This window comes from Berghia stephanieae, chromosome 10 (genome assembly GCF_034508935.2).
Source record: "Berghia stephanieae isolate SIO BIC M18660-M18661 chromosome 10, UCSD_Bste_1.3, whole genome shotgun sequence".
NCBI classification, from domain to species: domain Eukaryota; kingdom Metazoa; phylum Mollusca; class Gastropoda; order Nudibranchia; family Aeolidiidae; genus Berghia; species Berghia stephanieae.
In genome coordinates, this window is record NC_088369.1 from 40299442 (window position 1) to 40314263 (window position 14822).

At 36.2% G+C, this 14822-nt stretch overlaps 1 protein-coding gene across 2 annotated transcripts in view; it reads right to left on the bottom strand.

Annotated features, from left to right (window-relative positions):
* Positions 1 to 1164: 1164 nt before the first annotated feature.
* LOC144981125 (uncharacterized) overlaps positions 1165 to 14822 on the bottom strand; it is a 35171-nt gene continuing 21513 nt past the window's right edge. For both annotated transcript variants that reach the window (XM_078929274.1, XM_078929275.1), the window contains exons 10-14: positions 11085 to 11245; positions 7957 to 8044; positions 7169 to 7325; positions 3844 to 3952; positions 1165 to 1196 (exon numbers count right to left, since the gene is read on the bottom strand). In XM_078929274.1, the coding sequence (XP_078785400.1) occupies positions 3857 to 3952; positions 7169 to 7325; positions 7957 to 8044; positions 11085 to 11245 (502 nt within the window). In that variant the 3' untranslated portion in view covers positions 1165 to 1196; positions 3844 to 3856. The remainder of the gene's footprint in view (positions 1197 to 3843; positions 3953 to 7168; positions 7326 to 7956; positions 8045 to 11084; positions 11246 to 14822) is intronic.

Sequence of the window (14822 nt, forward strand, 5' to 3'; positions counted from 1 at the left end):
TCTCTCTCTCTCTCTTCTCTCTCTCACTCTTTCTCTCTCTCTCTCTCTCTCTCTCTCTCTCTCTCTCTCTCTCTCTCTCTCTCTCTAGTATATGTGTCTTTGTGTGCATTCAATGCAGAAAGAAATCGTCAAGAAAATGAACGCATGAATGAAAGATGGACATGATAGTGAATAATAATAGTATAATAATGATATTATAATAATAATATAATAATAATAATAATAATAATAATAATAATAATAATAATAATAATAATAATAATAATAACATAACATAATAATAATAATAACAATAACAATAATAATAATAATAATAATAATAATAATAATAATAATAATCAATAATAATAATAATAATAATAACAATAATAATAATATAATAATAATAATAATAATAATAATAATAATAATAATAATAATAATAATAATAATAATAATAATAATAACAATAATATGATTATATTAATAATGTTACACTGCAGGGTATTACGCTTGGATAATAACGTGATAATATGTGAATATATAATATAATTATAGATATGGCCTCTATTTGATATTATGCGTTATCGTTTATGTAGAATTATTTATAGCTGGCCATGAGGAATTAATTTATGCAAATTGCAAAAGAAAAAGGAAAAATAAGATGAGAGAAGATTTTCCTTTGACTCTCAATATGGAATTTTTGTCCGATTGCAAAAACGTTTAGTATGGCTACGAAAAAAATATTGAGACACGAAGCTACAACTATTTGGGTCGGATCAAAAATATTGGATGTTTGTATTGGATAGTTAATACCCAATCTTATAAATCAACATTGAATGCCGTTTATATAATTGATAAATTGTAACTATGCATAAAAGTTACACAGAGCATTTAAAGGTTTTTAGCTCTTAAACGATACGATGCGATACGAAAAATATATCATTTTTGTCTCAATTTTGTTATGTTAAAATTTTAGAAAATAACAGTGATAATAATGCAAATCATTTTTCCTGTGCCTCTTTCAAATTTCTACTGTTTTAAACAGTACAAAAATAAAATTGTTTCTTGAATTATAGATAGACGTCTATGTAGATTATAATTTATTTTTTGTCGTGATCTGAACAGTTAATTTGTTCACAACTATCTAGGTCTTTGTCGGTGACAGTGTCTCCTTTTCCTGTCTTTTCTTGTCAGCTTGTTGTCCTTCAACCTCACTGAAAAAGAAAATCAAAGTTCTTTCCATTATTACAACATCTTCATATCAACATGCATCATGTCTTGTTTTACATGTCACGAATTGCTGTTGGTCAGGGACCCTTTGTAAAGCGATTTGAGCACGATTAGTAGATATTTCGCTATATAAAAGCTCAAGAAGTTTTTTCTAAATATAAATTATTGATATCAAGGAAAACAGAAAAGAACCCAAAATTGTAGAGAGCCATGGGAAGTGGCTGAAGCAGGGGATCGTCAAAATACTAAGTAAAAGGTAAAAATGAAAATTCTTGGGATGGGAAAAGTACAATTCTCTACTGTACGCCTATGAAACTTTTCGTTTGATATCCAAAATTGTGAGATTTCTTGAAGAGGTATTTTTCTTTACAACTGTATGTCACATGGTGTGTGGGGTGGGGGTGGGGTTACAAAAATTGTTTTGAAGTATTTTTACTTTGAAGTGGCATAAAATCGGAGTAATTATACGAGTCCAAAGTTAATAATTTAATAATTCAGTGGTATGACACTCGCTTTCGGATCAGAAGGTTTTGGGTTCGTGCCTCGCTTGACGCATAGTTGTCTTGAAAACGGCTCTTTACTCACATTCTCTCATCGTACTCAGGTATAAAGTGAGTAGCTGGCCGTTAACAGCGTTGTCTTTGTCCGAAAAAATAGTAATATCGACAAACCTGCGTCATGTCCCGACCTATATGTTATGTGTTACCCCTTGTAAAACGCTTTGAGCACGTTTAGTGGATATTGCGCTAAATACAAAAGCTCAAAAGCTCAAAGCTAAATAATTTTCACGAGGGAGTTTTGACCATAATTCTCCGTACAATGACTTGATGGGAATAATTCGACGTGTACTGATTTTCAGATCTGATACTCCATTTGCTTATGGGCTCATTGTTGTAATGGGAATCTCCAAAAAATGACCCAATCTGTTTTCCATTACAACAATGTTAAAATAGGGAATGAGATTAGCGGAAGAGTAGCGTCCCTTGATTGGACGTCACCGGCGGAGAAGTTATTTGTAAACAAACCAAATACAACCCAAGCGCTCCAAATACAAAATTTATTATTCATATTTCTGTACAAAAATGCATAACGTTGAGTATGATATGCATTTTTGTACAGAAATATGAATAATAAATTTTGTATTTGGAGCGCTTGGCTTGTAGTTGGTTTGTTTACAAATGACTTCTCCCCCGGTGACGTCCAATCAAGGGACGCTACTCTTCCGCTAATCTCATCCCTATAGTCCCATAATTGAGTTCGGATGTAAGATCTACATATATGTACACGTCGTTATAATTCTACCTGAAATATTGGGAAATCATATCATTCCTTAGTACGGCTATGTGGTCTTGTGTTATGATACTCGCTTTCCGATCGGAAGGTCCTGGGTTCGAGCCTCGCTCGGCGCATAGTTGAGTCCTTGGAAAAGACTCTTTACTCACATTCTCTCACCGTACTCAGGTGTAAAATGAGTACCTGGCTGTTAACAGCGTTGTCTTTGTCCGGAAAATTGTAATATCTCCTAACAAGCGTCATGTCTCGTTCTACATGTTGAATGTTGTTGTTGACCAGGGACCCCTTGTAAAGCGCTTTGAGCACATTTAATGGATATTGCGCTATATAAAAGCTCTATTAAAAAAAAAGAAAGGTAATCGATGAAAATGGTCTTACCCGTTGAATACAAAATTTATTTAATAATAATAATAATAATAATGGTATGAATTTATAGTGCGCCAAACATCCCTTCATCAGGAGGGCTCTGGGCGCATAACATAGATTAACTTAATCATTAAGTCCCTAAAACAGTACACGAACAACGCTAATTATACACATAATCAAAAGAAAGCCTGTCGGAATAAGAATGTCTTCAATCGACACTTAAATTCCTCTAGTGAAGACGAAGAACGTATCTCTAGTGGTAGTAAATTCCACAACCTTGGACCAGAATGCTGAAAGGCGCGTTCACCAGCCTTCACTCGACAGCGGGGTGTTTTCAATTTGAGGTCGTTCGTTGATGATTTAATGATTGTAGAGTATAGTTTCGTTTAAAAAATCCAAGCAACAGTAGTAGTGGTCCTTCAGAGCCAATAATGATAATGGAGCCGAAGTTTATCCCTGTTTCTATGGCGTGAAACGGACAATAGCAATTGCTTGCTATTCTTTGGAAAGGACGCTAGTATATCGCAAAGTACTTTCCGCCAGGTCTATCAGACCCAGCTACCCAATAACTGCTGGGTCAGCAAAATCTCGACTGAACCCAGGATCGATCACGGTCCCTTTGCGTATGAAGTGAGTGCTCCACCAACTGAGCTATTGTGATAATAATAATAATAAATAATAATAATAATAATAATAATAATAATAATAATAATAATAATAATAATAATAATGATGATGATGATGACGATGATAATGATAGTAATAATAATAATAATAATAATAATAATAATAATAATAATAATAATAATAATAATAATAATAATAAGATTTACTATTTTCATCATCGTCATCATCATCATCATCATCATCATCATCATCATCATCATCATCATCATCATCATCATCATCATCATCATCATCATCTCAAGTACAATTATTTCATATACGGGAAAATAATATTTTACTACCGACCGTTGTTTCTTTCCTACACTGCGCCCACCAGCGTGAGGGTTTGGGCTCTTGTGCTACGGCGTGATCGTTGGGAGATGGCATGCTTGTAATCAGACTCTTTGTGGCAACCCTTGTGAAAACAAGAAAAAAAGAAGAAAAGATTAAAGACCTTGCTCAGAATGCCTATCTGAAAATTTAAAAATTGTAGATTTTAAGAGATAAAAATAGTAGTCGCAATCGTTAACTTTACTGGTCAACAATTTACACTAACAGAGAGAACTGATGTTAAATCATAGGTCCTGTTATTGTAGATCAGTCTTGGTCAGAATTTATGTTTGCGCTTAACTGGCTGCAAGTCTGGTCCTATGTGTTTAATGCCATGAGAGTTTGCAAAAGTGTGTAGAAAATGGAGAATTGTTGGTGTGTAAACCACAGATAAGGGCGATATAAAAACCACTGAATTTGTTGCTTTTTAAAAAATACGAATCCAATTTTAAAAATTAGGTCAAATGCAACGCTTGGTATAAGGGGGCCCAAGTTTCGATTAAAGTTTTGTGGTGTCAAAATCATTTTAGTTTGTTAATTGAACTAATTTGATATGAGTTTTTTTTCAAAATAAAGTCAATGTTTAAAACAGTTTATTAGGAAAATTACATACAATTAAAGTTGACCATCACACCACGTGACTACTCTATAATGCATATTATAAGGTTACCCAATGATGACTAAAAGTTCAAAGATTTCTCCCACATGGCTTCATAAAGAATTAAGAGGTAACCTAGTTAAACACCAACAATTGAAACCCAAATTTTTTACCATTTGGATATTGCCCTGGGCAGTGGAGTGGCGTGCTTTACAATATAAGGTGGTGCCAGAATAAGAAGAAAATGACTTAATACATGCTATATTTGTAAATACAAAAGGAAGGAAAAAATATACAGAAAAGACTTACTCAAATAAGTATGAGGCGGTATTTACTATTTCTCAGTTTTATCTTTTCTTAAATGCTGTAATCCATTTTTAAAAGATGGTCGGTGCCAGGCAGCAAATCAACCAATATAGCCACGCCCCTGGCCCTGGGCATGTCAAGGGCGATCAAATTTGATAAACGGAAAGACCTGCAACGCCCAACTATTGCCTTGTCTTGTCTAGTCTTGTCATTAAGTCGCAACTTCATCCTTCGAAGATAATCACGACTGTGTTACTTGTGATTTTAATCTGACATAACGTTTTATTCTCATTTTAAAAAAGCCCTGAATTTCGAAGAAAGCATAACTTTTGATATTACTTGAGGGTAAGAAAAGTGTGGAAAAGTGAACATCGTAAAACTAAAACTGAAATTCCAAAACTAAAATTATGAGCTGAACTAAAACCACGGGTTAAGTGAGTGATAGAAAGACAATGGGTCGTAAGAACTCTTATATAACCTTGAATAGATATTTATGCAATATCGATCTATCAAATACAAAGGGGAAACGCATGGATTTAGAAGCAGTGCACTTACATAAAATTGTCTAAGAATGTTTAGCAGCAAACGACTAGAAGAAACTTAAGACTGTTGACAAACGTATTTTTCCCATTCGACAGATAAAATAATATGAGTTCAGCCATTATCTAAACTATATTTTTGTGGGGTTTTTTTTTGTTATTTCCCCCCCCCCCCCCAACGTATTATTCCGATTGGACAAATAAAATTAAATGAAAACACACATAATGCTTTATTCCATAAATAATTAAAATCTTTTAGAAAACTGAAATTATGCCCCTTTAGCTAAACGATTACATTAGAAATGCTACTTTTGAGGATAAAAGCCAATCTGCCAAATCATGTAAACCGGTAAATGACCAACCATTATGCCTAATAGATTTTATAAATAATCATTTGAGTCAACTGGTGACAAAATTACCCATGATTAAAAAAAAAAAGTTACTCGTGTATCAATCAATCTGTTCAAAACAGTTTTATAATTATATAGATTTGTCAGCAAATCTTGTTAATTTGCAAAAATTTACTATTGGCTGTATGGAACAATTTTGGTCTCCACCTCTATTTTTATTTAAAGAATAGATTAATATAGTAGTAATATAAAGATCTGAACAAGTGTGTATGAAAGGTGCCAGACAAAGCAAGAAAGAAAATACAAGTAGGTGGACTGATTTTTTTTTCTCATATTTTTTTTCTTGCTTTGTCTGACACCTTTCATACACATTTTGTGAGTACAGAGAAGGTTGCTTTCTCTGATCCGTCTATCAGATACCATTCTATTTATACTCTTATCCAAAATGAAAATAAGAAATCATATTCTTATAAGTATTAACTCAATGAATGTTACTGCTCTCCCAAACAAAATCTGTAACTGTGTAAGATTCTTAAACAGATGAATTTATTTTAATATAGTAATTAAGGGTTTAATAGGCCAATAGGCATTTAAACATACTGTAAAGATACATCGAATTGACATGTTAACAAATATGAATCGGAAGCATAATGTTGAATGAGAAAGAGATGCATGAAATTATATTATGCTTAGAAATGGAAAAAACATCTAAATTTTGAAAAAAAGAAAGAAAAGTTTTCATCAATCATGGTGACACATACACACACACACACAGACACACACACAGACACATACACAGACACACACACACAGACACACACACATAGACACACACACAGACACAGACACACACACACAGACACACACACAGGCACACACACACAGACACACACACAGACACACACAGAGACACACATACACAGACACACAGACACACACACACAGACACACACACACAGACACACACACAGACACACACACAGACACACACAGACACACACACAAAGACACACACACACAGACACAGACACACACAGACACACACACAGACAGACACACACACACAGACACACACACACAGACATACACACACAGACACACACACAGACGCACACACACACAACACACATACACAGATATTAACCATCATAACAAATTATCTTTAGCAATCAAAATCATATATTTTTCTTTCTTAATGAATGTTGGCGTAATTGTTGTAGGCAAATCATCATGGAATATCATGTGTATGATTTTTCTTCCCTGTGAAATGTTAACTAATACTGCATTATGGCACATACAATTCTGCATTATGGCACATACAATTCTGCATTATGGCACATACAATTCTGCATTATGGCACATACAATTCTGCATTATGGCACATACAATTCTGCATTATGGCACATACAATTCTGCATTATGGCACATACAATTCTCACTTATAAAATTCTCCGAGGTATATTACTGACACATAATGGTTCAGAAATGAGAAAAAATATTTTACTTACCACAGGGCAAGGATCATTCTCGAAACACAAGACATAATAACAATGGAATTCTACGTCCTCATTCCCCTCAAACCCAAATAAAGGGAAAGGTTTGGTAATCAGAGTCTTTGATTCATTCTTTGAGAAAGCTGATATTGGGAAATCCTCACATGGACAACTGAAAATAGATTTAATGGAAGCTACCATTTCTGCAGCGTGAAACGGACAATAGCATATACCTAGTATCCTTTGGATAGGATGCTTGTCTATCACAAAGTACTTTCCACCATATCCAACAGATCCAGATACCCATTTACTCGATGCACCCGGGATCAATCTTGGTCACTTTGCGTGTGAAGCGAGTGTTCTACCAACTGAGCTATCGGGACCCCCATAAAGTATGCGTTTAATTATATGCTTAGTGACCATTTGAAGAAAGCGGACATGTTTAATTTGACCATCACATGAGGTTGACTGATTTCATATTGTATTTATATTGTTATCAAAATGCATTTCCTTGTGTGATGAGATTTAAATTATATCTCGTTGCAGTCTTGATTAAGAAAAACTATTACTATTACTTCTCATTTCTTTATTTATTTACTCATGCTTCCCACAAAACCTCCCCCCCCCCACCCCACCTCTCTCTCTCTCTCTCTCTCCCTCGATCTCTCTCCCTCTCTCTCTCCCTCTCTCCCTCTCTGTCTCTCTCCTACTCTCTCTCTCTCTCTCTCTCCCTCCCTCTCTCTCTCTCTCTCCCCCCCCCCTCTCATTCTATCTCTTCTTCATGTCTCCACTGTTTTACTTACCCATGTTCATACAGAAAGGTTGCATTCTTTTCGAGATCCGGAGATGAGGCAAAGCAGTCGTATGGAATAACGCCCGTTGCAAGGTCATCTGTTCAAATGTTTAGAAAAATAATACGTTGTGTATATTAACGGATTTTTTCCCTGTATAAATTGCTAATATGGACAAAGAAAAATAAAGGAAAAACTGGAGCTTTTATTGTGCGCAATATCCACCAAAACGTGCTCAATTTTACAATTTCTTCTTCTTCTTCCTCTTCTTTTTTCCTTCCTCTTCTTCTTCTCCTCCATTTTGTCCTACTCATTTTCCTCTTCCCCCCTCCTCCTCCGCCTCCTCCTCCTCTTCTTCTTCTTGATTTATTACAATCCTTTATGTAAAAAAGCCAGTCGCTTAATTTTTGTCCAAGGTAAGATGTGTAAGATTGTTTAATTAAACTCAAGTAAACCTTGTGTAAGTCTACTGCAGTGTGTAGTTGTTATAATTCTATGCAGATATCGTAGTGTCGAATTAAGATAACCTATTGCCATGATAGAATATAATTTTCTGATGCAAGGGGCGAAAGAAAACACATGAAAGAACCAAAACACAACAACCTGTCTGGGAATAATCACAGCGGTTGCGTTGTTAAAACGAATTATCATAGATATCACCGAGTCATGCAGACATAAATTGGACAAAAGGGGAAGTTATATAATGTAATTAATCTTCTAAATCCTAATACAAACCAATCATAGTATTTTTAAGATGTAATCAAATAAGAATTTATGTGAATATTCGCTTGCCGAGGTGAGAGTCAAAGACGGTTCCAAGAAATAGTGACGTAACTTTTACGTGCTTCCTTACGCATGGAAAGTCAACCAAAGTGTTGAGGGTTTATTGAATAGGATTCAACAGTCGTGACGTCACTTCCCTCGTAATGACGCATAGTAACTTAGTCACTCGTTCTGAACTATCGGAACAATGGCGGGAGCCCTTATGAAATACTTCTCCGAGGAGAATAAAAGTGTATCCAGAGGAGATAAACATTTTAAATCTGATCATGTTTGGACTTTTATACATTCTGGAGTTTTAACCTCACGTGAAAAGTTCTGAAGAATACAAATTAACGATTTTCTTTGTTTAAAACCAAGCTGCTAGTTACTGGGCGGGCGTGACAACAGACGATTGAATACTATTGCCCAGTTATATTATATTTGGCTACATAAAGGAAGGATGGTTTCTGTTTAAGGAAGTTTGAATGTAAGGGTAATAATGGTAATGGTGATATTAGTACAGTCATTTGCCAAAGTTCTTAGTAAGTTATTGGAATTCTTTTTTTCATTTTATTCTAAGATTTTAAATCTTCCCTCTCTCTTTCACCATCGCCCCAGACGAGACACCATTGCCTATTTACCACCTTAATTTTCCAGTATCCTCCCCTCCCCCCAAACCACCACCACAACCAACCACCAGCTGTCTGTGTTTGATAATCAATTCATCTCAATAGCTCGGTAATGTTTTCACCCAAGAACTAGCTGGGTGATAGGGAGGCAGTGGACACTTGATTTGACAGATTCTTATAATCATTGTCACGTCAAAAAGGCGGAGATGGACGCCACTCTACCCTCGGATGTAAAATTAAAGGGTTGACAAGGGATTCTTTCGCCAACCCTTCAGATGAAGAGTGTTTATTTTTCTAAAAGGACTCATTAAACGGGGGGAGGGGGGGGGGGGTGGGGGGGCATATATATTCCCCACCGGAGAGTGTGAAAGAATAATAATAGCTAAAGGTTGGAAAGAGGGGGAAAACGATAAGAATAGTGAGAGACTCCAGAACCCTCTCCTTACCACCTATTGGAAAATCGTCACATTTTTTACGATGCAACCGTCATTTTTCTCATCCAGATTTCATTTCTTTTTACTATAGTTATAAAAAACGTGATATTCTGTAATAGAGTTCATATTGTCGAACAATATTATTATGTATAGAATGTGCTTGTTGCTTTTCTGTTTAAGTAAGAAATGTCTGTTTTTGTTTTGGGTCGGTGTGAAGTTTTGGGGAAAATTCTGAAAATGGCTGGTAAGGAGAGGGTTAAGACAAATCAAACTCGGTTGTAATTTGTATCTATTTATGACATGACACGTCAATAGGGAATGAGATTAGCGGAAGAGAAGCGTCCCTTGATTGGACGTCACCGGGGGAGAAGTTATTTGTAAACAAACCAACTAAAAGCCAAGCGCTCCAAATACAAAATTTATTATTCATATTTCTGTACAAAAATGCATATCATAATCAATGTTATGCATTTTTGTACAGAAATATGAATAATAGATTTTATATTTAAGCGCTTGGCTTGTAGTTAGTTTGTTTACAAATAACTTCTCCACCGGTGACGTCCAATCAAGGGACGCTACTCTTCCCTAATCTCATTCCCTATATAACATGAATACTTTCACCTGTTGCGTGGATGGGAGAATGCACGTAGTGATAAGCCTTCTCCTGATCCCTTACCGCCGCAGCCGTCCTCCTCAATCCCTATATAACCACCCGATATTCTTTCTCTCAACCCTCCCTTATCTCCTCTCCCTCTTTCATCTCACCCATCTATCATCCCTCTCTTTCCTCTTTCCCTGCAACATATATAAAATATTAATAAAATAAAATTCCCTTTATTCATCCCATAGGGAAAATTTATTGTCTCTAGGTACTATTCCAAGGAAAGACTGGAATAACCCAGGCGTCATCCGCAATGCAGCGCGCAAGTTGAGCTAGGGTGACTTGCTCAAGGCCACACAGCGCAGCAGGGGGTGATCGAACTCGGTACCTGTCGGGTTCGAAGCAAAGATAGATGCCCCCAATCATCTCTCTCCCTCTCGCTTCCCACTTCAAATCTCCTCTATCATCCTCCTCCTCCTCCTCCTCCTTCTCTCATCTCTCGTCTCCTCCTCCAAGTTCTTTACCTTTTCATCCCCTTGTAAATCGTACGTGCCTTAAAGCAGTCATCTCTCTCCCTCTAGCTTCCCACTTCAAATCTCCCCTATCCTCCTCCTTCTCTCATCTCTCGTCTCCTCCAAGTTCTTTACCCTTTCATCTCCTTGTAAATCGTACGTACCTTCAATGCCATCTACTTTTAGCCACACATGGACTTACCCTCACCAACGCCGTAGGTTATCTTCAGCACCACAGAGGTTCCAATGCGGTTTTCAGATATTTGTCTTCCATCATAAGGGTCTACCATGGACAACTCAACTGTTTCCTTCATCTCTTCTAGGTATTCGATGGGTCTCATTATGTCAGAGCGCAAAAAGCCTCTGAAGAATATACATGTGGAGCACATTGCAATTTGTTTTCTTCCTTAGACAAAAGAAACAGTATTAGTTGAACACAGAGAGATTAAAATGAACAACCTCAAGTAAGAAGGCGACAACTTCTAAATCAAACAGATTTAGATATATTTTTTTTAAAAACGAGAATTTGAAAGTAGAATTAAACATAACTAACTGTTTAATTTAAATGAACAAAAGTGCTTGATATTTGCATGCTTCGAATTGTGTTTCTGCTTACTCCTTTTTGTTTAAACTTGTTCAGTTTTTTTTTTCATAATAATAATAATAATAATAATGCTGAAAACTTATATAGCGCTATAACTCCGAGACACCAGACTCTAAGCGCTTGAATTGCAAATTACTTTGGTTGAAACATACTCATTTACATACACAAGCACACACACACACACACACACACACACATACACACACAACACAACACAAACACAAACCAAACCTATCTTGCTTCTCATACCATCTACTAAAATCGAAACAATTATGTTTTAAGCGAACGTTTAAAATAGACAAAGATTCTTTTTCACGAATGCTCTGCGGTAAGGCGTTCCAAATAGAGGGTCCGAAATGAGAAAAGGATCTCATTCCAGCATTTTTCCGAATTCGAGGGACAACTAGTTTTGTGGAATCACTGGCCGAACGTAAGGGGTGGGGTTTTGAATATCTTTCAATTAGTTCTGAAATGTAGGAAGGGGCAGTACCTTCAAGAGAACGATACACTAAAACACAAGCTTTAAATTTAATCCTTTTCTCAACAGGCAGCCATAGCAGGTCATGAAGTAGAGGTCCGGCAGAGTCGCACTTACGCTTCATGAATACTAGTCTGGCAGCACTGTTTTGGACAATCTGAAGACGTTTCAGATTGTATTGCGAAACGCCAAACAACAGAGCATTACAATAATCCAATTTCGATAGTACGAGGGAAACAACCAGGTGCTTGGTCACATCCTCAGATATGAACCGTCAAATGGAAGCAATCTTTTGTAGTTGGAAAAAGAGAGATCTAACCAAATTATTAACCTGATGCTCCATCGACAGTCCAGAGTCTAGGAATGTGCCAAGGTTTTTCACTTTGTCAACAATTTGAATGGAGGCATCCCCCAACTTCAAATCTGTTTCACTTTTCCACTTCCTGTTCCCCACATACAGCACCTCCGTCTTATCATCATTCAGTTTCAGTCTGTTCTCATTCATCCATTTCTTAACACTTTGGATACAATTTTTACTATTGGCTGATACTTCTTGTAAATTTCTCGTATTGGAAACGCATTACAATTGCGTATCATCAGCGTATTGATGGTAAGACAGACCGAAACTTCTGATGAATTTAGACAGAGGGCCAACGTACAAAACAAAAAGAACGGGTCCAAGTACTGAACCCTGGGGAACCCCACAATCAAGAAAGATTTCCTCAGATCTATATTCATCCACCGTAATAATCTGTTTACGATTAAACAAATATGACATAAACCAATCAAGCGCTGCACCAGACTCGCCATAAGTAATTTCAAGACGTTTGAGAAGAAGATTGTGATCAATAGTATCAAAAGCAGACGATAGGTCAAGCAAATTCAGCAAAGAACATGAATCATTGTCTATAACAGAGAGGAGATCATTAACAACCCTATCAAGTGCGGTTTCCGTCGAATGATGTTGCCTATAAGCAGACTGAAATTTTTCTTCAAGACAATTATTTTTAAGATGAGACAGTAATTGTTTCAAAACAAGCTTTTCTAAAATCTTAGAGAGAAAAGGAAAATTAGAGACAGGGCGATAGTTTTTTAAGTTCTCTTTATCGAGATCAGGTTTTTTCAAAAGGGGTTTGACATGAGCAACTTTGTAAATGTCTGGTACAGCACCTGACTACAACGAATTATTAACAATACATGTAAATGGTGTTAAAATTACATCAATGCATTTTTTTAGAATGGCAGTATTTACGGGGTCTAAATCACAACTTTTAGTCGGAGACGACATAATGCAATCACATAAGTCAGCTTCAGTAATCTTTGAAAAATGTGTTAATGAATCATCAAATGTTGTATGGATCGATTCAGACGAGAGTTCTTTCCTGATGGTATCCGTTTTTTCTTTAAAATATTGACCAAAGCGAGTTGGTAGATCTGCACGATCGTTTAAAGATGGGAGAGCTGATTGCGTCTGTTGTCCCAGCAGTTCCTTGGTCAAGGCAAAGAATTGTCTCAAACGTCCCACGTTTTTGAGGCTTTCTTCATAGAATTTCTTTTTGGCCCTGAAATTGACGGCTTTTGCATCATTTCTAGCCGCGATGTACCGCTTCTTATCGACAGCATCTCTAGACTTGAGCCATTTGCTTTCTGCCCGCCTCCTGGCTAATCCATTCAATTTTATTTCGGTATTATACCAGGGTGCTTGACGTCTCACTTTTACTGCTCTAGTTATTAAGGGAGCATGCTTGTCCACCGTACCAACAATTGACTCGTGGAGACCATTCGCATCATGTTTATTTTTAACGTATGGTCAAGGTCTTGTTTAAAAATGTTCATGTTTATATTCTTCAAATTACGAGATGTTATCATCTTTTTTACTTCATGCTTCATTGGAAATAAAACGCAAAACACAATCAAATGATGGTCAGAGATTAATTTATCAATATTTGAGACAGGTGAAGAGAGAGAATGTTCAATGTCTGTAATGACATGATCTATTGTGTGGCCATGGTTGTTTGTAGGACCGCTTACAAGTTGAATATAGTTCTTTGTGTCAATAATCTCCCGAAATACTTTCGATTCATTTTTGTTTCCGAAATAATCAATGTTAAAATCACCCATAAAAATATTATGCCTTTTGTTAATGGATTGCAAAGACATAAATTCTCCGAACTCAGATAAAAAATCAATTGTTGATATTTTCTTTTGTTGGCTTGGTGGTGGGCGGTAGACACAGTGAAACGACTTTTTAAAATTATTTTCATGAATGGCAAATCCAGCGTATTCAAAACTTCTAAAATTATCATGGTGGAATGATATCTTGTCAAAGAGTGACAAGTTGTAAATAATTGCAATTCCACCTCCTTTCCTCCCAATGCGTGGAAATGATTTAATACAAAAGCCTTCGGGTGTAATTGCTTTCATAATTGGATCATAATATGAATGATTAAGCCATGTTTCCAAGATGACAAAAAAAGTAATTTTATGATCTTCAATAATGTCGATTATGTCTTGAGTTTTATTACGACACGATCTAACATTTAGTAATCCAATTTTTAAACTGGTATGATCACTACGTGCAGGTTGTTGTTGTTGTTGTTGTTGTTGTTGTTGTTGTTGTTGTTGTGGTTGTTGCTCAAGACGGTGCTGTTGCTGCGAGTTGTTGTCATGGTGGTCGTTAATTTCATACTGTCACGGACAGTGTTGACATTTGACAAGGAACGTTGAGGAGTATTCATTGAAGTGATTAGATTGGATGGGGGACGAATGTTGATAAATTGAAGCGAGGATCGAGGTCGTAGGGGGAGCGGGCGTGGGGTTGGCCGATGACCAATGACGGTGGTTATAGGGCGTTGTTT